The sequence below is a fragment of the Orcinus orca genome, chromosome 11, assembly GCF_937001465.1.
Source record: "Orcinus orca chromosome 11, mOrcOrc1.1, whole genome shotgun sequence".
Lineage (NCBI taxonomy): Eukaryota > Metazoa > Chordata > Mammalia > Artiodactyla > Delphinidae > Orcinus > Orcinus orca.
In genome coordinates, this window is record NC_064569.1 from 88296191 (window position 1) to 88324130 (window position 27940).

At 41.7% G+C, this 27940-nt stretch overlaps 1 protein-coding gene across 10 annotated transcripts; it reads right to left on the bottom strand.

Moving 5' to 3' along the window:
• Window positions 1-477: 477 nt before the first annotated feature.
• On the bottom strand, window positions 478-27104 carry PRDM4 (PR/SET domain 4). 10 transcript variants are annotated; one of them, XR_007470105.1, is made up of 12 exons: window positions 26370-26974; window positions 23110-23243; window positions 20344-20529; window positions 18014-18808; window positions 15607-15756; window positions 14486-14625; window positions 13452-13537; window positions 12348-12475; window positions 11407-11721; window positions 9687-9855; window positions 3288-4382; window positions 2473-2663 (listed from the first exon to the last, which is right to left on the bottom strand). XR_007470105.1 is itself a non-coding variant. In XM_049694407.1 (12 exons), exons 2-12 carry the CDS (start codon window positions 26378-26380, stop codon window positions 4070-4072), a joined length of 2427 nt encoding a protein of 808 aa, XP_049550364.1. In that variant the 5' UTR covers window positions 26381-26636; window positions 26981-27104; the 3' UTR covers window positions 2473-4069. The 10 variants fall into 10 exon arrangements, 8 of the variants coding, with proteins under 8 accessions (XP_049550368.1, XP_049550364.1, XP_049550365.1 ...); XR_007470104.1 differs by having other exon boundaries at window positions 3145-4382; XM_049694407.1 differs by adding an exon at window positions 26981-27104 and having other exon boundaries at window positions 2473-4382; window positions 26370-26636.
• Between the last annotated feature and the right edge of the window lie 836 nt (window positions 27105-27940).

Here is a 27940-nt window from a genome sequence, read left to right on the forward strand (position 1 = left end):
GTCTGCATCTGCATCTTGTGGGGTCTCCAACATTTAAGACTCCTGTGGACTGCTTCAGGATCACCTGGGGAGCCCAGGAGGCTCATCAGTAGGCCTGGGGCTGACCTGGACACCTGACTTTTCTCATTTCCTCAGGTGATCCAGCTGTGCATTCAGATCTCTGCAAAATTTTGAGTTTCCAGAGGACAAGGGCGTAAGTTCTAACCATTGTTCTGTTCCTTTACAATGCCTTAATTTGTGCCAGCACTCAATAAGTGTTTTGGGGTTTTTTTGGTTTTGTTTTTTGTTTTTGCCAATATATGGTTTTTGAAAGAAAGTTGTCCTTATCTGAGGATGACATAGGCCTGGGGGCTTCATGACTGTCAAGTGTGTATATGCAAGAAAAGCAAAGGAACAAAAACATAGCTGAGGAGCAATTCTATCCTTTCAGCAGTCCAGAAATATGCCAGTGGCAAAACACACCACTACAGATTGTTACTGCCATTATGTTGCTCACGATTTGTAAAACTGAGGTTAAACTGTAATCACTACTCTGGAAGCTGCTCCTCTATGAAGCAATCACCATAAAGATGGTCTATTCGGTTGGACAGTATTTAGTTTGCCAGGGCTGTCACAACAAAGTACCACAGACGGGGGGCGGGGGGGGGTGCTTAAACAAGAGAAATTAATTTTCTCACAGTTCTGGAGGCCAGAAGTCCGAGGTCAAGGGGTCAGCAGAGTTGTTTCTTCCGAGGCCTCTCTCCTTGGCTTGCACATAGCAATCTTCTTCCTGCGTCTTCACGTGATCTTCCTCCTGGGTCTCTCTGTTCAAATTTCCTCTTCTATAAGGAGACCAGTCATACAGGATTAAGGTATGCCCTAAGGACCTCATTTTAGCTTAATCACTCCTTTGGAGACCTTATCTCCAAATACACTCACATTCTGAGGTACTGGGGTTAGAATTTCAATACATGAATTTTGAAGGAACACAATTCTGCCCAAAACAGATGATATCATTTATATACCTGAAGTTGTTTTTGAGTGTTTGACTCTAAGATGCAGCTTGGTGATCAGGTAATACAAGTTTACATACTTAATAAGGGGCTGATAGCTCTGGCAACGTTTATGTTCCTCAAGACACACTAGCAAGTGTGAATATAGGTCAATAGGCTGAAAAGGCTGAAGCAGACTAGATCCTGTCACCTCTTTGCCCTCTGACGTACGGAGGAACTCAGCACACATGCAAGATTGAAACTCGCCTTTTAAGGAAGGAAACAGCAAACATACATATACAGATCCACAAGAAGACTGCAAACTAAACAGTTTCTAGGCTTTGGCCTTGAAAACTCAAGTCACGTCAGTTTTACTTGTCTCACTAAAATCTAGGACTTCTTGGGTCATGAATAGCCATATTTTAAGGATAGAAATCTGTGCTAGGATAACCTAAAACTAAAGAATATTAGCCAGTGCTCACTGTATGTTGAGCACTGTGCCAGCCCTTTACATGAATTAACATCAAACAATACTATGAAATGGGAACTCTTATTAGTAGTCTCTGCTTACAGTTAAGTAAAAAGAGGCACAGAGAGGTTACATAACTTGACTAAGCTTCCAAACCATCGTGCAGCAAAGCCCAGACTGGAGAACGTTCAGCAGGGCTACAGAGCCCACACTCATAATATCCTGCCTCTGAATGTGACCATTTACCCAACAGCAGACTGATCCCAGCAGCAGCAACAGATGAGGGCACCTGCAATGGGCAAGGAAGGCTCAGAGTTAAATCTTGTCAAAGGGGCAGCTACTAATTTACTCATCTTGTGAGAATGACTTATAATGTGTCACTTAAGTCTAAGAGGTAAAAAAAAAAAAATGGAAGACACAGTTGTAAAGCAAGCAACAACAGCTACATTTTCACCTAAGCTATTTCCCAGAATTCCTCTTTTACTGTTTTACATAAGGTTTATCTATCTTGGGCAGCACTTCAACTAGCACCTGGAAATGAAGAAATTTAACCCAGCGTGAGCCAGAGTTAAAGGGAAAAAGGGTGCTTGTAGTTCTAGCACCGATGGTTTCCTGGGGACAGGAGTCGCTGCCACCAGGATGCCTTTACCAGCTCAAAAGGCTGAGATCTGAGTTGCCTCAGTCCCACCAGAGCTCCCTGATGAAGCCTTCATGGCCCAGTGTTGACAGCCACCTCTAACCACCATACCTCACCAACTCCCTCAACTGTAGACCTGTAGTTCTCCAAGGAGACAGCAAAGTAAAGGCACCACCTTAGGAAGGAAGAGGGCAGGGATGAGAGCTGGAAACACAGGGAGCATAGTTTATTTAAGCACTGTTATGCAGAAGCATGCGAAAATATAATTTCAAAGTTACAGTACTTAGGAAATACTTTCTCCACTTCTGACCTTAAGAAAAACTCAAGTTGTACCTCATTTTCCCTAAAAAGACTCATTCCTCTCCGTCCACAAAATGAGATTACAAGAGGAATCGTATTTTTTAAAAAGTTTTTATTTTAATCCTTCCTAGAGGAATACAGATTTGAATGAAATACATTCATTCCATAAATACATTAGCAGCAAAACCTTCCCACCAAGGTTCTCTCTACTCCAGCCAGAGGTCGCGCCTTAGAGCAGGAGAGCATGTTCCATCAACCGTCAACTTCAAGATGTGTTTGCTTCTTGCTGAAAGCAGGAGATGCATGAGAGACAAGGTGAAAAGATCAGATGGGTAGATAATTAAGCTGGGACCCTGAAAACACACCCACGTGGTGACCATTTAACCTTCTGCACTTCCCAAATCCTTTGGCATCCACCATGCTTAACTGATGAGGTCCTTCATTGTAGACAACTGGGAAGGCCTAATCTTGCAAATGCACCAATATGTCATCTGTCATTCTGAGTTGGCAACATTTTAATGGTGTCTTGATCCTTTTCATAGGGTAAGCCAGATAGGAAGGATCATTCCCTCCTTCCTTCCCTGGGCCAAGGTACCACTTTGCCAGCTGAGTCCACGTGTCCTTGTTATCAGGAGACGATGCAGCAGGCATTACTTGGCTTGCTACACCCCCAGATCCCCTTTGTCTGGGTGCTGGAGGCTTCACTGGAGACAGAGACATGTCTAAACCTACAAAGACCTCTAAGGAACAACCACCAGATCTCTTACCCCAGCTTCAATCAAAGCTAGCTTCTTGGACAGTGGCCCAGGCATCTCTCCTTTTCTTCTCTCCATCAGTGCCTACCGCCTGGCTACGCCCTTTTTTATCTGTCCTCTAGGTACCTGCTGAAATTTTGGGAAGCAAGACCTACCCTAAACTCCCAAGCAGCCAGGAGAGATTAAGGTAGGTGGTGCTTTAAACTTGTTAGCTGCAGTCAAGAGTAACAAGCTTACGTTGTTATATTCCAATCCATTCTGGGAAGTCACAAGTCTGCATAAAACAAAACACCAGAACCATAATCAGGACGACTGTAAGGCAGGGACCAAGTTTAGAGTGCTACCAAATCAGTGGCTTGGGAGAAAAATGGAATAATGAAAGAATTTAAAATAAATCTGATTTGTTTGGGCAGAGAGCAGCTCTGACTCAGGCATAAACGTATCACCCAATTATGTAAATAAAGAATAGATCTCAGGGCTTCCCTGGTGGCGCAATGGTTGAGAGTCCGCCTGCCGATGCAGGGGACACGGGTTCGTGCCCTGGTCCGGGAAGATCCCACATGCCGCAGAGCAGCTAGGCCCATGAGCCATGGCCCCTGAGCCTGCGCATCCGGAACCTGTGCTCCACAATGGGAGAGGCCACAACAGTGAGAGGCCCGTGTACAGCAAAAAAAAGAAAAGATCTCAAAAGTTGACACTTTCCTCCCCATACGCCACTTAAAAATAGGATACATGCTCTTTTCTCAATCTTTCTTAAAGTGTTTTCATTAGGATACTCTTCTATAAGTGCTTTATCCGTTCCCATTTAGTCTGTTTTGACTGTTGGCTGGAAGGAAATCAGAAATTATTTTATATAAAAAGCACGGTAGTGGATAACTGGTCATGTGTGTTTTTCCCTTTTGTATTTTCCATCTGAAACAGCTGGCTCCTTTTCCTTTCATTTATGTGTAGACAGAGCCTCGTCCGCGGGATACACAGCACTGCTAACCCGGCAGCCTTCTGCCCCCACAGGGTCCGCGAGCTCCTCCTCCTCCGAGTCGTCTTCCTCCTCCTCCTCCTGCGCTGATGAACTGGACGTGGGCCCTTTGCAGGTTTTCAGGTGTCGGGTGAGATGATATTTGGTTAGATAAGCCTTTGTACACTTTTCACAGACATAATCCCGTTTTCCTTCATGTGAATTGAGATGTTTCTTTAAGTGATTTGTTCTCAAGAACAGCTTATCACACTTGGGGCACTTGATCTGGCGCTCTCTAAGAGGAACACAAGAAAAAAACATTTGATTTGGGGTTACAAATGACAACTGAGGCACACACTTATTCTGCACAACCTCGGACCTTTGTCAGAGAAGCTCTACCCAAGTAGAATCAAACTTTTTTTTTTTTTTAACAGGAGATGTATCATATAGAAGAGTCATAAAACATCTGTAGTTTAAACACCATAGACTGATTTTGCTTGTTTTAGAACTCTATGTAAATGGGATCGTACTGTATGTATCTCTCTTGTGTTCTGCTTCTTTCACTCAGTATGATGTTTCTGAATTTCAATCAAGTTGCTGTATCAGTAGTTTGCTCCCTTCCACGGCTGTAAGCTACTTACAAATATACCACAACTTATCTGTGGCACTGGCTCTGTCTGTTGTTAATGGGTATTCTGGTGCTTTCCAGTTCTTTATCACCACAGGCAAGACTGCTATGAACATTTCTACACTGGTGTGTGGATTTGCATACGCATCAGTTCCTCTAGGGCAGGGGTCCACGGCCTGTTCGGAACCGGGCCGCACAGCAGAGGTGAGCAAAAGAAGCTTCATCGGCCGCTCCCCATGGCTCGCATTACCGCCTGAACCATCCCCGTCCCCCATCCGTGGGAAAACCGTCTTCCATGAAACTTGTCCCTGGTGCCGAAAAGGTTGGGGACCGCTGCTCTACGGCATATACTCAGGAGAGGCATAGCTGGATCAAAGGAAATGTACATCTTCAATTTTACTAGATAATGGTACGCCGTTTTCCAACATGGCTGTATTGATATACACATCCATCAACAGCCATTTGTGAGTTCCCGTTGCCCCACATTCTTACCAACTGGAAAACTCAAATTTGAAAACATCTGCCAATTGACCAATACACAATGGTATCTAACTATGGTGTTACGGTAGCCCCTACAACAAAAAATTATCTGGCTAAAGATGTCAGTAGTGTCAAGGGTAGAGTAAACTTGGCCTAGACATTTAGAGCTGAAAAGAAACTTAGGGACCACACAGAGCAGGAATTTTTTAACTCTTTTTTTTGAGCAGCTGAACCCTACGTCTTAATGAAAGTCCAATATGTGAAGCAAATAAAAGGGGGTTAAAATCCTTGATGGAGTGTGAGGGTGCAGTGGTAAGTTCTGAAGCCTGGTTTCCTTAGCATTTCTACCACCTTCTCCCAGCAGGACGTGGCAGAGAAGAATTCTGTGGAGCTACAGGACAGGGAAAACTCAGTCCCTGCCTTCATGGAGCTTATATTCTAGTGGAGGACTCACACCATAAACAAATTAAAAATATATAATGTGATATCAGATAGTAATAAATACTATTTAAAAAAATGAAGCCAGGTAAGAGTGACAGAGTCCTGTTTTAGATGAGATAATCAAGGAAGGCCATTCTGAGGAAATGACAAACTTAAGCAGAAACCTGAATGAAGTGAGGGAGGAAGACAGGGAGATATCCAGAGGGAGAAGTTTCTAGGCAGAGGCAGAACAGTGCGAAGGCCCTGAGACTGTGTTCAGTATGCTGAAGTAGTAGCAAGGGGAGGCCCAATGTGGGTAAAATAGAACAGTATGAGAAAAGCAATAAAAGATGGAGTGGGACACGTAGTCAAGTACCACTACCACATCATGAAGGGACTTCTAGTCAATGAAGAATCACGACTGGAGATGTGCACCATCTGACTTATGTTTTAAATATATCACTCTGGCCACTGTGGATGAATACAGCATGTGTGTGTGGCACCTGTGTGTATATCTGTGTTGGGGAATGGATGAGGAGAGAGAAGAGCAGCAGGGAAGTCAGCTGCGACACTACTGAAGTTGTCCATAAAAAAGATGCTGGTGGTCTCAACCAGGCAAGAGCTGAATGAAGGAAAGAATGGAAGACTGAGTTGAGGATGACTCCAAGGTGTTTGTGGCTTGAGCCACTGGGATGAATGGTGGTATCATTTTCTGAGCCGGTGAACACTGGGGAAAATCAAGTTTGTTGGGTTAATACGAAGAGTTGAGGTTTGGACTTATCAGGTTTGAGCTGCCTAGCGGACATCCAGAACTCAGAGATGCTGAGTGAATGGTTAGTTATATAAGGCTGGGGATATAGATCACAAAGCCACGGGACTAAGATAACGACCTAGAGAATAAGCGCCCCACTCGTACTCTCAAGTTCCTTTCTTAGAGGAAGGGCAAAGTCCCATGCCTTATACTCCCAGGGGAACACTGGGAGAGGAACAACTCCTACATTTGGCTTTAGGGGCTATAGTTCTTTTCTAAGCAGATAAATAGAATGAATTCCAATACTAACATATGCATTTTGAAATGCCTAAAAGTAAAGATACAAACAACTGAAAATTTTACCAATGATCTCTATAGGAAGTCTCATTCAAAAATATTGGTTGGGGGGGCTTCCCTGGTGGCGCAGTGGTTGAGAGTCCACCTGCCGATGCAGGGGACACGGGTTCGTGCCCCGGTCCAGGAGGATTCCACATGCCGCGGAGCAGCTGGGCCCGTGAGCCATGGCCGCTGAGCCTGTGCATCCGGAGCCTGTGCTCCACAACAGGAGAGGCCACAACAGTGAGAGGCCCGCGTACCGCAAAAAAAAAAAAAAAAAAAAAAATTGGTTGGGGAATTCTCCAGCAGTCCAGTGGTTAGGAAGATCCTGCAAGCCGTGTGGTGCAGCCAAAATGTGTGTGTGTGTGTGTGTGTGTGTGTGTGTGTGTGTGTGTGTGTGTGTGTGTGTGTGTGTGTGTGTGTGTGTGTGTGTGTGTGTGTGTGTGTGAATGGTGCTTCTTTTATGAATGACTTACACTAGCATAAAGTCTTGACAGTCCTAAAACAACTTTTATACCATGGGAGTTTGGCAGAGGCTTATTATATTTTGTCATCATGAGAAAGTGTCCAGATCCACATTTAAGAAAACTGCTTTCACTGGTCAACATGTGATAAAGCCAATTTCCACAACAAAAGGAGATAAGCAGTTATGACTAATCTCAAAATAATTTCTATTTCATTATGCTGTGAAATGGCTACCATAAAAGCAAGTGCAAATTTACACATCACTTGAAAGAATAGAAAGTTAAGGTCAAGGAAGATAATAACTCCTCTTTATGTGTGGTTTTCAAGAAGTAACAATATAGCCACTTGCCAGAGATACTGTGAAACAAGTCTTTCATTTGGATCAACTGAGTAGCACTCAACACTGACTGGACATTAGACTCACTTGGGGAGCTTTTTAAAAATACCAAGGCCAGGGCTCTACCCCTGACCAACTAAATTAGAATCCCTGGAGCTGGCGCCCTGGCACCAATCACTGTTTTTCACATTTCCCAGCTGATTATCATGAGCAGTGTTATCGGTTGGATATTTGTCATCCCCCCACCCCCACTCCTAAATTGGTATGTTGAAGCTTTAACTCATAATGTGATGGTATTTGGAGGTGGGGGCCTGTGGGAGGTAATCAGGTTTAGATGAGGTCATAAGGATGGGACCCCCATGATGCGATTAGTGCCCTTATAAGAAGAGGAAGAGAGACCAGAGCTTGCTCGCTCTCTCCACCATGTGAGGACACAAGAAGGCAGCCATGCGCAAGCCAGGAAGAAGGCCCTCATCAAAACCCAACCATGCTGGCACCCTGATCTCGACTTCCAGCCTCCAGAAGTTTAAGAATATAAATTTCTTTTGTTTAAGCCACCACCCAGTCTATGGTATTTTGTTAATGGCAGCTCAAGCTGACTAATATAAGCAGCTAGACTAAATGATCCCAGAGATCTCTTTCAGCTCTAATTATGTACAATCATATCTAATATTTGATAATTAGTGTGTCAAATTTCTAAAATTTCATACTAAGAATGAAACCATTTAATGAAGACTTTGTTTTAAAAGGTCATTTTGAGAGTTTGGAATGTAGATCCAGACTCCTTGGATGTTTTAGTGTTTCAGGTTGCACTGTGGCTATGAATCAAAGAGCTGGTATAAAAGCAAAATATTTATCTAAAACCCGTAATAAGAATATAAAGTTTCCATTTTTTATGGATTTCTACATAATAATTCAAGCTAATGTTTTCTCCCTCTTCTAACACTTGCTAAAAGCCCAGGACCACAAAATCTGTTCTCTTCTCTCTACTACTACTGTAACTAACACAGGCTGGGCAATTAATTACACTTGGATCCATGCAATAAAATCCTAATAGGTCTCCCAATACTTGGCCTTCTCCTCCTTCAATCACCCTTTCCTGCTGCCAGAGTAATCTTTATAAAATGAACATCTCAAAAAAAAAAAAAAAAAGAACATCTCACCATGACATTCTTTCCCTTAAAATCCTTCAATGCCTGTGCAAGAACGTGAATACACGTAACATTACTAACTATATACTTAAAAATGGTTGACAGTAAAATTTGTGTTTTATGCCATAATTAAAATACACACATGCACGCACACACACAAAGCACAGAATAGTTCCTGGTACATAGGTAGGAAAAATGCTTCGGTGACTCTCCATTATTTCCAGAATGAAATTTAATTTTTTTAGTTGGATAAAAGGCTCTTCATGATTTGGCTGCTGCCTCTCTCTCCCTCGCTCTCATATACACCCAATGCTCTAACTATAAAGAACCACTAGCGGGACCTCCTTGGTGGTCCAGTGGTTATGACTCTGTGCTTCCACTGCAGGAGCACAGGTTCGATCCCTGGTCAGGGAACTAAGATCCTGCATGCCGCATGCGCAGCCAAAAAAAAAAAAAAGAAAAGAAAAGAACCACTCGCATTTCACAGTCCTTTTTGCATACTCCGTTTCATCTGTCTAGAACAGTATTCTCATCCCTTACCCTTCACTGTCTCCCTGAATAACTCTAATTTATCTCCTTTACTGCTTGCTCAAACTACCAGGACACTTCCCAGGACACTGCAGGCTGGGCTGGATCCTCCTCTCTGGTCTCTCAGGACCCAGCGCTTACCCTGACATCTGCAACACAGTATAGCAATTACTCTTCTGTCTCTTAATGCTCTCCAAGCTCTTTAAATCCAAGGACCATCTCATCTTTGTATTTTTACCACTTAGCACAGTGCTGGGCATCAAGGAGGTACTTAGAAATTTGTTAATGAAATGATGTTTTGAAAATAAAAAAAAAGGAAATACAGAGAGTAGAGGTGAAAAATAAGAAAAACAAGTGAAATCTTCCAGGATAAACCAAAACGTTAGTTTTCCAACCTCTGCTTGGCTACATGGAACACAGGAGGCACCGACGGGTGCCAAGGCATGAAACAGATGACAAGCCTCGTTCCCCGCCCGAGGGGTGTTGGGCTGCGGGCGACTCACTGTGTGTGGATGAGCACGTGCTGCTTGAGGTCCTGCCTCCGCATGAACAGCTTGTCACAGTAATCACACTTGAGGTTCTTCTCGCCCGTGTGGATAACCATGTGGGACTCCAGGTGAGCCTTCTGGGTGAAAGACTTGTCACACAAAGTGCACCTGTAGTTCTTCTGACCTGCACATCAACCCGAATTACCACACCATGAATAAAACTGCCACGAGCATTCTCAGGATGAAGAGGCACACTGTATGGGTATGTAGCAGAGGCAGGAATAAAACAGAACTGACTGTAAACTGGAACTTCACTTTCTGGGACTGTCTACCCAGAGCCACTCAGAGCCACTGAATTTATATTCTGCAACTAAAGCTAGTGAAGCTAACAAATCTGACCTCCTAGGACTGCCTGCCTACCTACCTACCTACACACACACACACACACACACACACACACACACACACACACACACACACGTTAATGTTTATAGCTAACACATGATATAAACTCTGGAAAAAAAATCACTTATAACCCCAGTGCCCAACTTAATTCAATTATTTTTTTTAAAAAACTCATGAAATCTAGTACTTGCCTATAAGCAAACATATTTTTACAACCTACATTTTAGTATTCTTTTTGAAAACATTTAATATGACCTCATAAGCCAGGGATGAAATAAAATCCTTTTAAGAATGCAGAAATAGGGACTTCCCTGGTGGCTCAGTGGTTAAGAATCCGCCTGCCAATGCAGGGGACACAGGTTCAAGCCCTGGCCCAGGAAGATCCCACATGCCGCGGAGCAATGAAGTCCGTGCACCACAACTACTGAGCCTGCACTCTAGAGTCCGCGAGCCACAACTACTGAGCCCACGCACCGCAACTACTGAAGCCTGTGCACCTAGAGTCCATGCTCCGCAACAAGAGAAGCCACCGCACAGCAACCAAGAGTAGCCCCCACTCGCGCCGCAACTAAAGAAAAGCCCACACGCAGCAACGACCCAACACAGCCAAAAATAAATAAATAAATAAATTTATATTAAAAAAAAAAGAAATAAAGTTACTCTAAGTCAGGGGTTAGCAAACCTTTTCTTACAGGTCGGTCAGAATCTTAAGCTCTGTGAGCCATATGGTCTCTGCTGCGACTACTCAGTCTTAATGGAAAAGAATGAGGAAAAGCTTTACTTTCAAAGATTTGGGGAATGAATGACCCAGCCAAGAAAACGAAACTAAAGCAGTTACTTTATAGCAAAGTAAAAAAGTAAGTGAAAAAAGTAAGTGCTAAGAGAAAGGGGTTGGTTTGTATGGAGTTTAGAAAATAGAAACTCAACAAATTTTGGCAGTGTTTACTGAGCAATATTCAAAGGAAAGAAACTGGCTGTGGCTGGTGACCAGGGGTGAGCTCTAATGGGAGGCTCAGGCTGTTTCTGTAGAATTCCCTTTAGGCCCAAATACATACATCAACTTCCTGATTATTAACTGCATTTTTCCAGTCACCTTCAAACTATGGTGGGGGCACCTGGAAAGTGAAGCAACTTAATAACGAGAAGTAATACTCTCTGAGGAGGCACAGTTATCCCACCAAGATTTATGACCCAACAAAGTCCTGCTGACAGCCAGCTGGATTCTTTCTAACATCTGATCTCAACTCTACCTGCAAGACTATCTTGCTGCCAAGGCCTTACTAATTTCTAATTTTTCAAAATTCCACTTTGATGGTCCAACACAACTTACCTGTATGTATCTTGAGGTGGGTCCGCAGGTTGCTGGGATCACTAAAAGCCTTGCTACAGAAATCACACTTGTGGGGCTTCATACCCATGTGACCCATAAAGTGAACATGAAGTTTGGAAGGAGAGATAAAAGCTTGGGGGCACATGGAGCACTTCCACTTCCTTTCTTTGCTGTGGCTTGGCCCATGGCTGCTGCTGTGGCCCTGGCTAGGAAGATGGTTATGGATGTGGCTGGTCAGGTGGGCTTTGAACTCTGTATAGGAACTGCACTCCTTGCCACAGTTACAGAGGTGCACATCTGGGTGTTCAGGAACACCTTAAGAGAAAGATTATTCAATGTCTCCTGATACTTAAATTTAAAAACTTGTTGATATTAGTAACTATTGCGTATAATTCTCCCTTCTACCAAAATTTCCAGCTTGCCGACTACCTGTAAAATTAAAACATCTTGTTCAATGCTCTAGTCCCAGCATCTCAGATAGCGTGTCAGGCACATACATAGGGAACACTTGGTAAACACCGGATTATAATGCACCTTTCCTAGGAAAAAAACTTAAGATTTTGTAGTATACAAACTCCTAAACATCACTTGTCATCATGACACAGTGCAAGAAAAAGCCTATGAAGGTTAAACCAACTCAAGAAGCTTTGCTGTCCTTTATGAAATTAAATTGTAATGGTTCAAAAGGAACATAGGAACTTCAAATTCCACAAATCAAAGTCCTAACACAAAAGTTCATACTGTCTGGTCAATAACAATTAGCTTATGAAGAATCTCACGGATTTTAACACTTTTAACATGGGGTAATATCCTGCTTTTATATACACAAAGGTATGGGATTTGTTTCAGCTTACATGTAAATCATTCCCAAAACTCTACTACTGGTCCTTGGTGCTTTTACTATGCTAGATTCATAGCAAACAAGTCTTACATAAACTTACCAATCTGCTGAGCATAATCCCGGCTGTAATAAAAAAGCAGTTCATTTTCAGGAGGGATATCTTGTGAGGTGCAGAAATAGATTTTTCCATCATGGGGATAAGCCACCAAATTCTGCTCTTCCCGATTCCTAAGTCATCACATTTAACAGACGAAGCATATTAAATTTATTTTATTAATTAAAAAAAATTTTTTTGGCTGTGCCACAAGGCTTGTGGGATCTCAGTTTCCCGACTAAGGATTAAACCCAGGCCACAGCAGTGAAAGCCCAGAATGCTAACCACTAGGTCACCAGGGAACTCCCATCAAGCATATTAATTTTGAAATATACACTAAACACACCATATCCCTACAGCAAAATCCTATATGAAAACTTAGATGTACTATTTCTCTGGGTCATTTCTCTAATTCCCTATACTACCTATTAGGAGTAACTTGCATAGAAACAGAATTCTTACTTCAATATCGTCCTTTATAGTCAGAAATACTACAGTCTGTTACTGGAAGAAAAATAAATAAAGTCTTAAAACAATATAACAAAGACAGAAATAGATAGCTGAACAGGAATTAACCACAACAGCAGCCTAAGGGGTTGACTAATAGCTAATATAAAGAAAAGGTACCCGGGCTTCCCTGGTGGCGCAGTGGTTAAGAGTCCGCCTGCCGAAGCAGGGGATACAGGTTCGTGCCCTGGTCCGGGAAGATCCCACATGCCACGGAGCAAATGGGCCCATGAGCCATGGCCACTGAGCCTGCGCATCTGGAGCCTGTGCTCCGCAACAGGAGAGGCCCGCATACAGCAAAAAAAAAAAAAAAAAAAAAAAAAAGGTACCCACTTGCAAGGTCAATGGTAATTGTATCATTCCTTACTGCATTAGTAAGTTGAATAAACTGTTCATAAAACAAGGATAGTTTCTTATATTTTGATTTATAATAACCCTTAGTCAACAACTACTGGGGTGAAGAAGGTGAAAAGTCTTAGGCTTTAAGGTATGTTCAGATATCACTGTCATTTGGATTCTTCGATTCTTCCCTATTTTATTCAAAGCTTCCTACTGAAAAACATCTGAATCGTAACTATTTCTTTCATCCAAGTCTACTCTTACCTGGCTTTGCGCACAAACATCATCCAATTACATTCATTTTCGTCAGTTGTAATGATGCAGAATTCTAGGACACCACTGTGGTATATCTGTCAACAAAAGGCAAACATACACATCAGATGAACTGAAAAGTGATACACAATGCTACTAAGTTTAGTCTAGCAATAATCTCATTTACTTTGCAGTAGGTACCAACTTTCCTAGTCAGTGTGAAAATACATGGTTGTCTTCTCAAATGTTTGTCATTTCACCAGTCCCCCTATTTCCAGCAGTACAATAAAGACCACTAGAGACCTACAGTTAGTGCTCAGTATATAGAATCATGTTGCTCTTGATTATCACATTTTGGCTTGACTGGAAAAGACATAAGAAACAGTCCGCTTGTCTTCACCACCTACCACATGAATGGACATTAAGGTCAGAGAACCACCTCTTCTCATTATTTCTCCAATGCACGTAGCATTCCTCTATGTTTACTCCTGGATACCACAATTAAAGTCCCCAATGCCAGTGGCACTCTACCTTTCCAACTATCACAAGACCCATTTCCCCCTTACTTCAATTTTTGCAGGCATCATTCTCAACCTATTGACTAAAATTCTATATAAACATGTTATAGGAATAGCTGTTTATATCAAAAACTTAAGTTTCTAGCCCCTTCCATTAGAAAACTAGAGAAATAATCTTAGCTTCCAATTCTAGAATTGCTTCCCAAGCTAAATATTTGAGGAATGTTTTAGTTGATTACAAAATAAGACTTTCAACATATAAACAAAGTCCATGGCCTCAGCTGCCACAAGTAATAAAAATGAATAATCGTTGAGTTATCTAACAAAATGGAGACTAAAACAGTTTCTCTTCCATATTCAATACCTGATGTTTTGCTATGTATAATAAGTTGGCTACTAAGAACAGAGAGAATGTACTATTAAATGACTGATAAGTGAAAGGCACTGTATGAATCTTGGCTAAGTTTTTAACTACCTCATTACAGTAAAAGCAACCAAAAGTCATAGAAAAGTTTCATAAACACTGACCTTCCAGATATGATTAACTGCCTTGTCTGTCCATTCTGCTACTTCCATGGAGTGACTTTGCTGGCCAATAAGAGGCCCAAAGCAAGTCCGCACAGGAATGGTTTCTCCAGTCCATACACCTATCAGTGGAAGGACAGGAACTACACAATCAATGATTTAAACATCTAATCAGATAGAGAAGAGAGTAGCTTAACTCATACAAAGAATCTTATTTTCAATGAACCTAAGTACTACTGATATTCTAGCACTCCTGAGAGGTAGATAAGTCTTATGTGTCCTATCCTGTAAATAAGGAAAAAGTAATAAACAGATTAGACAGGGGCTCAGAAGAAATAAGCAGAGTAAGAAACAGTATCAGAAATTCCTGAACCATTTTTATACACAAGGAACCAAACCATGTCCCTCCAAATACGTTATTTTGGAGTTGATACATAAAAAAGACTAGAGAACATCATTCTATCATAAAAAAGTAAAGCAATTACTACAAAATAAATCAAACTTCTAAGATCACTTGTGCTTAAAGCACTGCTCTTTACTATCTAAGCTGTTTATTGCTTTCAATTGACCCATGCCTAAGTTACACCTGAAAGAATAACGAACCTAGTATTGTATTTTCGAAGAATAGCACAGTGATTCAGATACCATGTGAAGTTCCAATATGGATAAGCATACTTTGGCAGTCTACATTTCTTATTACCTTTTCCTAAGGAGTATTAGGCAATTTACAAACATCTAATGTAAATATCTTTAGTGATAAAGAAGTTATCAATGGTGAATTTTCAATGTTTTATAAAAGAAACTAAGTTTCAAGGAGTGCTTTGTCATGATTATTGATAGTGGATGATACAGCTGAAAATAAAAGTCAAGTCTTCAAAGACTCAGGCTAGGATTCTCTCCTCTATTCAATTCTGATTCTAAGAAAGGGGAACTTTTCCAATAAAGTTTTCAACTTGATGTACTGCTGTCACCCCTGGACAAGACAAATATTCCGTAAAAGGATAAATCTCAGCTATAAACTGACTTCTGGATCAACCAAATAATCACACACATCCACTTTTACAACTTCACCCTACAAAGGAAGAAGAACCTCTGATGGGGTTTTATGGTTCCAAGGGTCTTACCAACATCTGCTCCCACAATTGACTGGCGGAGAACAAGCTGCTTTGGGAGAGAAAGCCTCGCTCTGCTCTCTATTGGAGTGTCAGGAACAAAAGTCACCGGTCCGTGATCTGGGCAGTCTGAGGGATAGGCTCGGTCACAGAGAGTGCACCCTGCAGATGGGAAATTTGAGACATAAATGGGGTCAGTTCTAGCAGGCAAATGAATGACCACCTGCTTTTTTATTTAAATACAAATTATTAAAATGTAACCAGTACGAAGCAAGGTTCTAGTAGAAATTCTCTGATCAAAGAACCACTTTCTTACACTAAAATATATATCCACTGTTATATCTCTCTTCAGCAACATTTGATATTTTTCTTTTGATCCAACTGGACAAGTTTTCTATTCAATGCGTAAGAGAAAGACTGATCAAAAAATAAGCCTACATTACTTCAAGAATCAAGTATATTATTCCTTACATTGAGTAGATAAGTAATACCTTGAGATATGATGTTCTAAAGTCCAAAAGATTCCAATTCTACCAAACTATAAGAGGAAACTGAGTTGAAATGCTGTAGCGATGCAAAGCCAAAACAGAGATGACAACAGAGCACAACAAAGTCAGAGCCAGCTGCACCACTGCTCTCCTTTGCTTCACTATTAAACTGGCTGACCACGCTTTGATGACAAGCTCTTAAGACAAAAAAAATATGCAACCTGCTCTTTGGGACAGCAGGTGAATCATATTCTTGCAGACATATTTGCTTAACATTCTTAATTCTTATTGTTCATGCGGTCTTTTTGCATTGTCAGAAAAAACGCTGAATTCATATTCTGTTTTCTGTGCTTACTGTAACTTCACTTTTACAAGCTCAGGAGTGTCCTCCTTCTCTATAAATCTTCTGTTCTATTCTTTTACTTTCCTTTCTCACTGCTACCTTAACAGTAGTATTAATGACCCTATTTAGTCAATGATTGTGTTCAAACTTTCCAAATTCATTCACAAAATAGTTGTAAATACATAAACCTTAGAATCGCAGCCTTCTAGGTACCTTTTTCTCCTAAGAAATCCATTAGAAATTACTGCTTAAATGGCATAAAATATCAGTAAGTTTTCATATTTAGCCAAAGCAGTAATAATATATTACTTCTTCGAGTACTACTTGATTAAAAATTCTTTGAATATCAGACTAGAGATCCCCTACACTCTATGAGAACTTATTCTCCAATGCTCTTAACAAGAAACCATGTTAACTCTTCAAACAAAGGAGATTCAGAATTCATACTGCAAAAAATGCTTACAGGTTTCCTTCAAAGATATACAAATGGCCAATAAGTACATGTAAGATGTTCAACATCATTAGTCATTAAGGAAATGCAAATTAAAACCACGATGAGATGCCACTTCACACCCACTACAATGGGTATTTAAAAAAAAAAAATTCTTGGCAAACATGTAGAGAAAATGGAACCCTCATACACAGATGCTGGGAATGTAAAATGGTGCAGCCACTTTGGAAAACAGTCTGGCAATTCCTCAAAACGAGGAATTCCACTCCTAATATATATCCAAGAAAATTAAAAACATATGTTCATACAAAAACTTGTACGTGAATGTTCCTACCAGCATTGAACATAATGGCCAAAAAGGAGAAACAAAATATTCATAAAAGATAAATGGATAAACAAAATGCGGTATATGCATACAATGGAATATTCTTCTTCCAAAAAGAGGAATAAAGTACTAATACATGCTATAACATGGATGAGCCATCCCAACATTATGCTGGAAAGAAGCCAGACACAGCCACATAATGTATGATTCCATCTATATGACATGTCTAATAGGCGAATCCAGAGAAAGTAGATTATTGGTTGCCTGAGAATGGGGGGCAGGGGTGAGAGTGACTGCTAATGGGGTTTCTTTATGGGGCGATAAAAATTTTGGAATTACAGTGGTGATGGTTGCACAACCTTGTCAATATACTAAAAACCACTAAACTGTACACTTTAAATGCATATGCGAATTATATTACACATGATCTAATAAATATGTCTTATGTTGAAAAAGCAAATGGCATGTCACACAAAATACCTTACTGAAATTTACGTCTATAATTAACTATCTGTGAAATCTTGGGAAATACCTTAAGCATTATTAGGCTAAGCTTACCTGTAAAATACAGAAATGACTGTTTCCTTACTTCAGGAAGATGCTATAAGAACCAACAAAATGTCTATATACTGTTTGGCTTACCTGAGGAAAAGGCACCACATTAATACAAAGGACAATACAAAGGCAAATAAAAGTTCCAAAGTCTAGTTACTTTCTATACTCCCTTAACACCTGACTTTGTGACTAAACCTGTTAAGGATGATGGCCCTTTCTATCAATATCTCCAAAAGAAAAAGGCTAAGCACACTCACAAATTGTAAACAAGGTTGCCATATTTTCCTTGTTTGAATTGGAGTCTTCCATTTGCAGTGAAGGTGGTACAAAAGAAAGACTGTCTGAAGACACATCTACATGACCTGTCCCCATAGCAACCTCCTGGGTGATGGAGGAGACAGCCACAGGTTCTAGGCTTAGGCCAACTTCATGGAGGGAAACAGATTCTAGGGAGGCGAGGTTGTGTGAGGTAGAGAGTGCCACGCTTACAGAGTTGGTGCTCATGGCCACGGTGTGGATGGAGTCACTGAGGGCACTGTCAGACATTCCGTTGACCCGACTTGCAATGTGGTCTGTCTCCATGACCACAGGGAGCTCCAGGCCATTCCCATGAATGGGTATCACACCACCATGTCCTACAGTTTCTGCTGCAAGGTTGTTGCTCACAGAATCCACAGACAGAGGTTCATGACTTCTGGAGCCATTTGGGATTTGGGTATGCTCGCCTGCAACACCATCCATGGTAAGCTCTTCTGCCATTCCATCTGTAGAGATTGGGCTGGTGACCCTAGAGACGTTCTCCATAGTGATTGTTGTGTCCAAGGCCACCTCATGGCCATCAGTGGGATGAAGACTTTGGGCACCATGTGTGTTCACAGAGCGAGAGTCTATTGAAACAATGCCTGGTTCTAATCCAACATTTCCATTGGACTGATAGGGATCTAGCGCCGAAGGGTTATTGGTGATAGATAATGCTGTATTACCATCAACATTTATAGAGTTAGGGTGGATATACTGAGGAGGTGGTCTGTCAGCTAAATAAGATAAAATGCCTGAGAAAAGGAAAAGATGAGATATCAGGAATTTTTCAGTATATTGTTAAATATAAAGAATTCCAAATTCCTTACAAATGTAACTAAACTAAAATAATCTCCTACCTATTTCTTTGGTTTGATATCGATATACTTTATAAATAGCAACATACATATACCACAATTCAGTTTTTCCTGTGAAACTCAGAAATCATAAAAAATTAACTATGTTCCTTTGAAGTCACTAGAAATTAATCACTTATAAATGCTGCCTTTAATATATACATGGCTGGAGTTCCTGAGTCTTAAGATGCTGAAATCTGCTCTATAAGAGTTAAAAGGTAAAATCATTTAAAAGATTTTTCATGTGAAAAATAAAAATTAAATATAATTTTTAACTTATTAGACTATCATAAAACATTAGGCTCTATTCAAAACAAGTCACAATTATACCTGCTTTATTAAAACAGAAAAAAATATTGAACACTCGTGCTTATGAAGATGTGGTGAAATGGTACTTGCTGCATTGCCAGTAGAGCCTAAATTTCTAAATCCTCTTTGGAAAGTATCTACAATAATAACCTCAAAAATGTTCATACCCTCTTGCACAAGAAATTCCACTTATGGTAATCTCACCTAAATGCATTTTGTAAGTATTATACACAAAGACATTCATATATGGTTATTAAAAAAACTGGAAAAAACTGTCCAACAATAAAGATATAATAAACCATGGAATATCCACTCAGTAGAATATAATGCATCATTTAAAAGGATAATTATGAAAACCACACAGCAGTTGGGAAAAATAACTATGTAAAAATAGAGAAAAATATTAAGTAAAAAAAAAGGGTACACAAGTGTATAGAAAGTACTATATAGTGTTAATTATGAAAAACAGTAAAAACCTATACATAAAAATAAAAGACAGGAAGGAAGTACACCAAAAAGATGGATGATGGGACTATGAATGATTCCCCTTCCTCCTTATTTGCTAAATTTTTTGAAATGAGTATATAATACTTCTAGAATAAAAATTCAATAAACTTTAATTTATAATAAACAATGACACTTGTAAGCAAGACATGTGGTTGATAGGAATTACAACTGCAGAATTATAAAAACTGAACCAAGGAGATGCTAGAGGAGACAAGAAAAATTGTTTATGTGCCATTAAGAAATTAAGCTTAGGGCTTCCCTGGTGGCGCAGTGGTTGGGAGTCCGCCTGCCGACGCAGGGGACGCGGGTTTGTGCCCTGGTCTGGGAGGATCCCACATGCCGCGGAGCGGCTGGGCCCGTGAGCCATGGCCGCTGAGCCTGTGCATCCGGAGCCTGTGCTCCGCAGCGGGAGAGGCTAAGCTTAGTCAAACTGCTATGTTAATATGTTATCTATATGTTCTAAGAGGAAAAGTACATAAATATGAACAATTTTTTCCCACAAAGATTAATGTCTAATAGTGACAAACAGAAAAAAGTGTTATTCAAGCCTTCAAGAACTGAAGTTAAGAGCTGGCTGAATTCTTTCTCCTAAATTCCTGAATAACTATAACACTTACCAGGTAGAATGGTTCTGAAGTAACTGCTCTCAAGGTGGGGGTAAGGTGGTGGAGGTAGGGTGTAGTTTCTTTCAGGTAACCCACACATCACCCCTCGATCCCCAATACCCATTGGGAGCATGAGAGACAAAGCAGAAGGCAGAGAGCTCAGGGAGGGACCCAGGTTTGGAATCGCCACTGGCAGCCCTACAAAAAAAAATTTTTTTTCTCCATTAAAAGTAAGTATCTTAGGGCTTCCCTAGTGGCGCAGTGGTTAAGAACCCGCCTGCCAGTGCAGGGGATATGGGTTGGATCCCTGGTCAGGGAAGATCCCACATGCCGCGGGAGCAACTAAGCCCGTGCGCCACAACTACTGAGCCAACGCTCTAGAGCCCGCAAGGCACAACTACTGAAGCCTGCGTGCCTAGAGTCCGTGCTCCGCAACAAGAGAAGCCACTGCAATGAGAAGCCCGCACACCGCAATGGAGAGGAGCCCCCGCTCTCCGCAACTAGAGAAAGCCCGCTCGCAGCAACGAAGACCCAACACAGCCATAATTAATTTTTTTTAAAAAAGTAAGTACTTTAAAATTCTGTAATCACTTGCTCAACTCTTAGGAAGGTTTTTGCAATGGGCAAAAATCTCACCTAGCAGCCCTTTACATCCACAGGTAGTGTTGTGCAGACATCCACAAACAAGTCCTACATTGAGTCAAGTTAGTTTTAAAATGCCAACTTGATCATCCAGTTGTCTATTGCTCTTAAGTATCAAAGCATTTAATTACAATTAAAAACCTAGTTTAAATACAATTTAAGAAAACAAATTATTAGAGATAAAAAGAATGGGAAGAAACATACCAAAGATCAAAGAAATATATCAAAGTTCAGAGTGGTCTCTGAGTAGTGATAGAACAGTCGTTTGTTTGTTTTTCTAAGAATTTTCTTTCTTTCTTTCTTTCTTTGGGTCTTTGTTGCGGCGCACAGGCTTTCTCTAGTTGTGGCGAGCAGGGGCCACACTTTGTTGCAGCACGTGGGCTTCTCATTGCGGTGGCTTCTCGTTGCGGAGCACGGGCTTCAGTAGTTGTAGAGTGCAGGCTCAGTAGTTGTGGCCTGCGGGCTCAGTAGTTGTGGCGCAGCACAGGCTTAGCTGCTCCACGGCATGTGGGATCTTCCCAACCAGGGCTTGAACCCGTATCCCCTGCACTGGCAGGCGGATTCTTAACCACTGCGCCACCAGAGAAGTCCCCAGAGTTTTTAAATTTATTTTTGCACTTTACTATATTTTCCATTTTATATGGTGAGAACGTTTCACTTAAAAAAAGATATGCTTCTGGGCTTCTGGGGGCTTCCCTGGTGGCGCAGTGGTTGAGAGTCCGCCTGCCGATGCAGGGGACACGGGTTCGTGCCCCAGTCCGGGAAGATCCCACATGCCGCAGAGCGGCTGGGCCTGTGAGCCATGGCCGCTGAGCCTGCGCATCCGGAGCATGTGCTCCGCAACGGGAGAGGCCACAACAGTGAGAGGCCCCCGTACCACAAAAAACAAAAACAAAAACAAAAACAAGAAGGCCTGGGCGCAGCAACAAAGACCCAATGCAGCCAAGAAAATTAATTAATTCATTTTTTAAAAAATGTTTCTACATGGAAATTAATGTAAAGCTAAATGCAAAACTGTACATACATATTTTCATATAATCTTTTGTATATATGCTGTACTTCATGATTTTTAAAAATTTGTACTTTATATTTACCTTGGACTATATCTATCCGCAAGTGCTAAAGTGACCCTGTGCCTACGTATCATAATGAACAATCACCAACTTGGGCAGTGCTGATTCGCATTATTTTTGCCAGTGGCAGTATTTTTTAATAGGTTTTTCCTCCTCAATAAGAGTGTCCACTAAATGGAATGCCTAGGAGATAATCAAATGAGTTAAGAAGTAATACTTTTTTAAAAAATTTCTTTTGTGGACACTAAAAGAAATGTGAAGACACCCTAGTTTAGACAAACCTTATTTAACGGCTGCATATTAGTAATTAAGCAGGTAATTCTCTATAGAGAACTAAACAACTTAATAGATTTAAAATACTCTTAAACATTAACTCTTACTTTGATAAAATCCAATACATTACAATGTCAAAGACCGAAGAATCACTATCTTGCCACTGTAAGACTCAATGGCTTACTTGTTTCATTTCTATTTCAGTAGAAAGAAAAAATTGAACTAGCCAGATAACAAGGTTTTAAAAGTACAGCGATGGGGAAAAATGAGCTTTTCCTATACTATTATTCTGTCCCAGTACTGAGGCTCAGGGGGAGTTCTACGTAGGAGCTCCATCTCTGAAACCTCCTCTTTGACCATAATTCTAGGCCTGGTGTGTTTGCAGCTGTTGCCAGTTTGATACCATAGAAAATAAAGCTGAATTTCCCATGTGTTCTAGGAATAGTTATTACAGTAACTTTGATTCTCTCCTAATAACCCAGGGACAGAATGCCAAAGGGGAAAACAGATGAATGGGTAACCCTAGATAAAATGTCAAATCAACTACAGCTCTACAGACAAAAGGCCACTAACCCAAGAAGAGAACAACCAGAAAAAAACCGCTACTCCTATTCTATCCACCAGGACTTCAGTACTCTAGGAAAATTGCTGCCACATGTGGAACCACCATTTAGACCTGCTGGGCTTCTCCCTTCCACTCTTAAAGGGGCTTTCACCCCCCTGTAGGCTCCATTTAGAACTGATAATGCAATTAAGTGCTGAAATTCAGTCACTCTCCCTTACCACTCACCTGGGGCTGGGATGGCATTGTGAGTGGGTGAGGCAGCCAACCCCAGGTGACTCCCTGAGACTGGCAAGGCATTGCTCACAGAGGATGAAGTCAGCTGCTCCATCCCCACTGGGCTCAGGTTCATTTCATTCATCCTAAGAAAGAGCAGACACAACCAGTTATGCAAAAAATTACCTCAGTGACTGTTTAAGGTACTGAAGAACCTGAAACAATGGAGGTGGGGAAATGGGACTTAACCAACTATGACTTCATTTCTATGCTCACAGCTCCCTGATAACTAGTGTCATTGGGATTCAGAGATGTTAACTCAGCCATCATATAGCAGAAACAGGATTTAACTCAGGTGTGCCTCGCTCCAAACCCTAAGCACACTATCTAAAGCAAAGTTTGCAATCCTTAGAGCACATTGGCAACAAGGGTTTGTTTTTTAAATTCACCTAAGTTTTTTCCTTCACAGTATTTAGTTTCTCCAACCGGCTTATTACTTTAAACCAGGAGTTTTATAGACAGTCTGTTTTAACTTACTCAAAGAATTTTTACTAATTCCTTTTACCAGGAGTTAAAGTGATACTGGGTGTGAATTAGATTACCAATCGTATAAAGAAGCACCATATCTTCTCCATGGATCAGCATTTTACTAAAATTCTGTATAGATACCTTAATAATTAATCAATAATTTTAGTAATATCCTCCACATATCAAGGTTCATTAGGCAAGCTAGCTACTTTGTAAAAAATTACTTCATATTTGCTCACCAATTCTACAAAATAAGGTAACCAAGGAAACAGTGGCTCAAAGAGGGCTTGTCATATGCCCCAAATCACACAGCAATGAAATAACACAGATCATACTGCAAAATACTGTCAGAAAGTTTTTCAATACACCAAACTTTTTTTATCTAGAGACCATTTTTGGCTGAAGAATCTGAGAACTGCTTTTTCCATAAAATCCATCTTGTAGTGCCATTGACAAAGCCATTAGAATAAGAGTATACTGATTTGAATAAGATACTACTAGAGATTGTTATCAGTAAGTATTAGTTCCTATGTCAGAATTTAGAGACTGCCATATTATAAACAACTTCAAGAGGCCAGCCAACCCGCCATCCAAAGGAGGTCACCAGTGACCTCCAATGCTTATACTGAGTTATCAGTGATTCAAGTTCATGCGCGTGCACCTATGTACATGGGAGGGGTGAAGAACAGGAAGGGGAACCAAATCGGTCTACACACTCCTTAGCAGTGAAGGCAAAACTTAATAGGTTTTTAATCTGAAAAATGGCAATATCAGCTGCCAATCAACATGAAAATAATAACAACTAATACTTATTACTCCCTTACTTCAGGTGTTAGGCACTGGGCTAAGTGATAACATGTAATTACCTCACCTAATCCTTATAACTACTGTGAGGTAGGTATTATTCTTAATCCCATTTTAGAGATGAGAAAATTGAGACTCAGGCTAAGAAACTTAACCCCAAATTACATTAACTAGTAAGTGGTAGAGTCGGGATTTAAATCCAGGTCTGCCTAATTTAAGAAAACTAGTCAGTCGCAGAATTGGCATTTAAGTCCAGGTCTGCCTAATTTAAGAAATCTAAACTCTTAACTATGACTAGAAAAAGACAATTACAATAAAAGAAACTTTTTGCCTTTTACAGTCCCAACACTTATGATCTGTGTATTTATATTGTGGAGTATGTTTAAAGTCCCACATAGACCTATTCCTGAATTACTCTCTATCTATAAGCTTCAACCTTACTCCGGGCTAGGTATCTCATACAACTAGGCTCCCAGACGTTAATAAAGTGTACAAAGCTGAGGGCGATACCCTATATAGAGTAGGCATTCTGAAATATGTATTTGATTTGGATGAAGCAATGCAAACTCATCTTTACTAGAAAGACAACTAGCATCACATGGCAAATGACATACACCTTATGAAAGACAGCACATTAATAACAGTATTTAATTATGCTATAAAAGAATGCAAAAATCCTTATAGCCTAAAGAAGCGATAACTAACAATTTTGAAGGTTTCTGGGTTTGGGGTGGTTTAAAACAGACTTTTCCTGTGACTTTTTATAGCTACAAACATTAACTAAAACTTTAGAACCACTGGAGCAGTAATGACCTACAAAAAAATGGTTACGATAATTTTTTTAAGTACAATTAAAAGTCTGTAGCTTCAAATTCCATGCTGAAAATTTCTGAGTATTAATCTGTGCACCTCATCTCAAGATGAAAATCAAAACGGTGCTTCTAGGTTGACTCTTAGGCCTTCTCAAACCAGTTCAAACCGGAGTTTAATGTGAGAGGCTCAGCAGATTTCTGCTTTGCTGTGAGTCATTAAAATGTGATGATCTCAGCAGCCATAAACCAAAGGTAACTAGTATCCCACAGAGAGAAAGCAGATGAAGGGAATTTACAGTATGAGCCTCAAAAGACTCCCTCATTCCAGAGTGCAAGTCTATTCTAGCTCCTTTTCTCATATGGGATGCTAGGATGCAATCTTGGGAGAAGGGCCAGAATCAAGATACTAAGCTCGCTCTTCTTCCCTATGCATTCATTGTAGAATCATATCCTTCATCTTCTCTAGTTTATGTGACCTATGTATGAACCATTTGTTGATCTTACGACTTTTTCTTAGAATGACATAAGAAGCTAACTGAAATGCAGCCACTTTGCAAATACAATGGACAGTTTCAGTAATTTGGATGAACTTTTTTTAATCTTCCTTATCCTCAACATACAGCCTATGAAAGGACTCATAAAGAACGGCCACATGTAACTATTTCTCTGGCACACTTCTGTACTGTAGTGGCATGGTACCACAAAGTACTTTCAACATTAACACGGAGCCTGCACAATTAGTAACAATTTCTCTACATTACCAGCCAAGCCAGACGGTAACCAGCAAAATTCAAGGTGAAACATGGTTTTGAGCTAAAAACATACTTCGAAATCCAGATAAAAATATTATTAAACGCGCAAATAACTCAAAGGCAAGGATAAAGATGTCCAACGAGCCAACAATCGACGTAATGGCTATTCGGAACAACTACTCACATTTGGAGTAAATCAAATTTAATGAGAGTATATTCAACCCAATACTGGTTTCTGGATGTTTTGTTCCCTTTGGGACAAACCCACTTGCCAATCGCACCTGTAACCTGCCCAATGGCACCAAAAACAAAAGCACTCTTAAGTCTCATTTGCCAAAAAAGATGTCACCAACGCTGAGCTCACCAACCTACTCACCTGTGATGCATCTGCTGGGGGCCAAGTGTCAGAGGAACGCGCACACGGGTGGTGGAGAACCGGCATCAGGGTTTGCGTTCCAGGGTCACGTGCTACCGCATCTTGCTTACAACCGCTGCACAAACGCGGCCATTCTTCCCCGGGGCCGCCCGGGGCAGCCCAACTTCTCCCGAGGGCCGGCGGCCGCGCACCCCGCCGCGAGATAAGGCATGCCGGGGGACACCCGGGGCCTTTCCTCCAGAAGCTTCGGGAGGGGGGCTACCTAACCTGAGGGGGAGGACAAGGGCGGTCACCAAAACACGGGAAGGATGCAGCCCCCGTCCCCTCGCCGCCAGAGAGCCCGGGCCTGCTGACACTGCCTCCCAAGGGCGGCCAAGTCGCCCGCTCGCCGGCATGGGGCCCGCAGGCCGCCCTCGCCCCGCCCCGGCCCGCGCGCAGCCCACCTGCCGGCCGCGCGGGGGTCGCGCACGCCTGCCCCACCGCTTTGTTCCTCATCCGGGCAAAGCTCGCCTCGGGGCCCTCCCCGCCAGCACGACCCCCCGCCCTGGGGCCCGCTCGCCTAACGTTTCCCGCCCGGCCCGGCCCAACCCGCAGTGTCCTCAGGGCCGCACCCTCCAAGGCGCGTTTCCGGCTCCTCAGCCACTCTCGGCGCCCGCTGCCCCGCCCCTTGTGCGTGCGCCCCTCCCCGCCACGGCCCGCAACCGGCGCCAGCGCACCGACTCCCCTCCCCCCAACCCACCCCGTTCCGCGCTTGCGCGCCGCGGGGACTCGGGCCGGAGGGGGCGGGCCGTGAGAGGCTCGGCCCGGAACGCCTCTTCTCAGTCCGGCCGGGTCGAGTCGAGCGCCGAGCGATCGATCCCGTTGCTAAGTAACCAGGGCTGAAGTGCGCGCAGGGAGTGAGTTCTGAGTCTTATAAATCCACCAGACTTAGGATTTCAGTCTTCCGGGCATTCTCCTAGTAGCAAAGCGTGGGTCCACGCAAGCCCACAAGATTTGAAATAAGGGACTTAACCTAGAGATGTTGGTGGTGTTGCCCAGGAGGAGTTGAATATCCCGAATATTTGTCGTCATACGTTACATCTGAAGGTTGCTCAGTTTCCTTGCTTGAAGTCATAAAGAGTGGTGTTTGGGATTTTGTACAAATTTCCTTCCCCTTCTCTCTTTGCCGTTCGTTCCCTACTGCATGTCAGGCACTGTACTAAGCCCTAGGGATACTGAGATGGCTTTAAAGGAAAGTGGTCCAAGTTCGTGAGGATTGGACAATGAAACTACAGCACACACTACTTGTTAGCTTCCATTCACCAGCAGAACAGCAGAGACCCAGGAATTCCTCCTTTCATTCAGAAGACATTTACTGAATTACATCTCAAACATAGGATACAAAATAACACGCAGGTCTTGACTTTCAACAGCTTGCAGTGTAGTAGGGACCGGTGAGTTTTGAAAATTCAGTCTCATGTGAAAGACAGAGGCACATACAATGTTTTGGACGAGAGCCTGGAGTGGTGTCAACTCATGTAATGTCTCCCTTCCTTTACTTCTCAGAAGGAGAAAGAACATTCCAAGTTGAG

Excerpts from the sequence above, each read along its gene's own strand:
- PRDM4 (XM_049694407.1), bottom strand. Across the intron at positions 12,476-13,451 it reads ATGTTTGTGCGCAAAGCCAG|GAATCGGGAAGAGCAGAATT; the intron begins GTAAGAGTAGAC and ends GTGATGACTTAG. Across the intron at positions 9,856-11,406 it reads CCACCTCAAGATACATACAG|GTCAGAAGAACTACAGGTGC; the intron begins GTAAGTTGTGTT and ends GTTGATGTGCAG.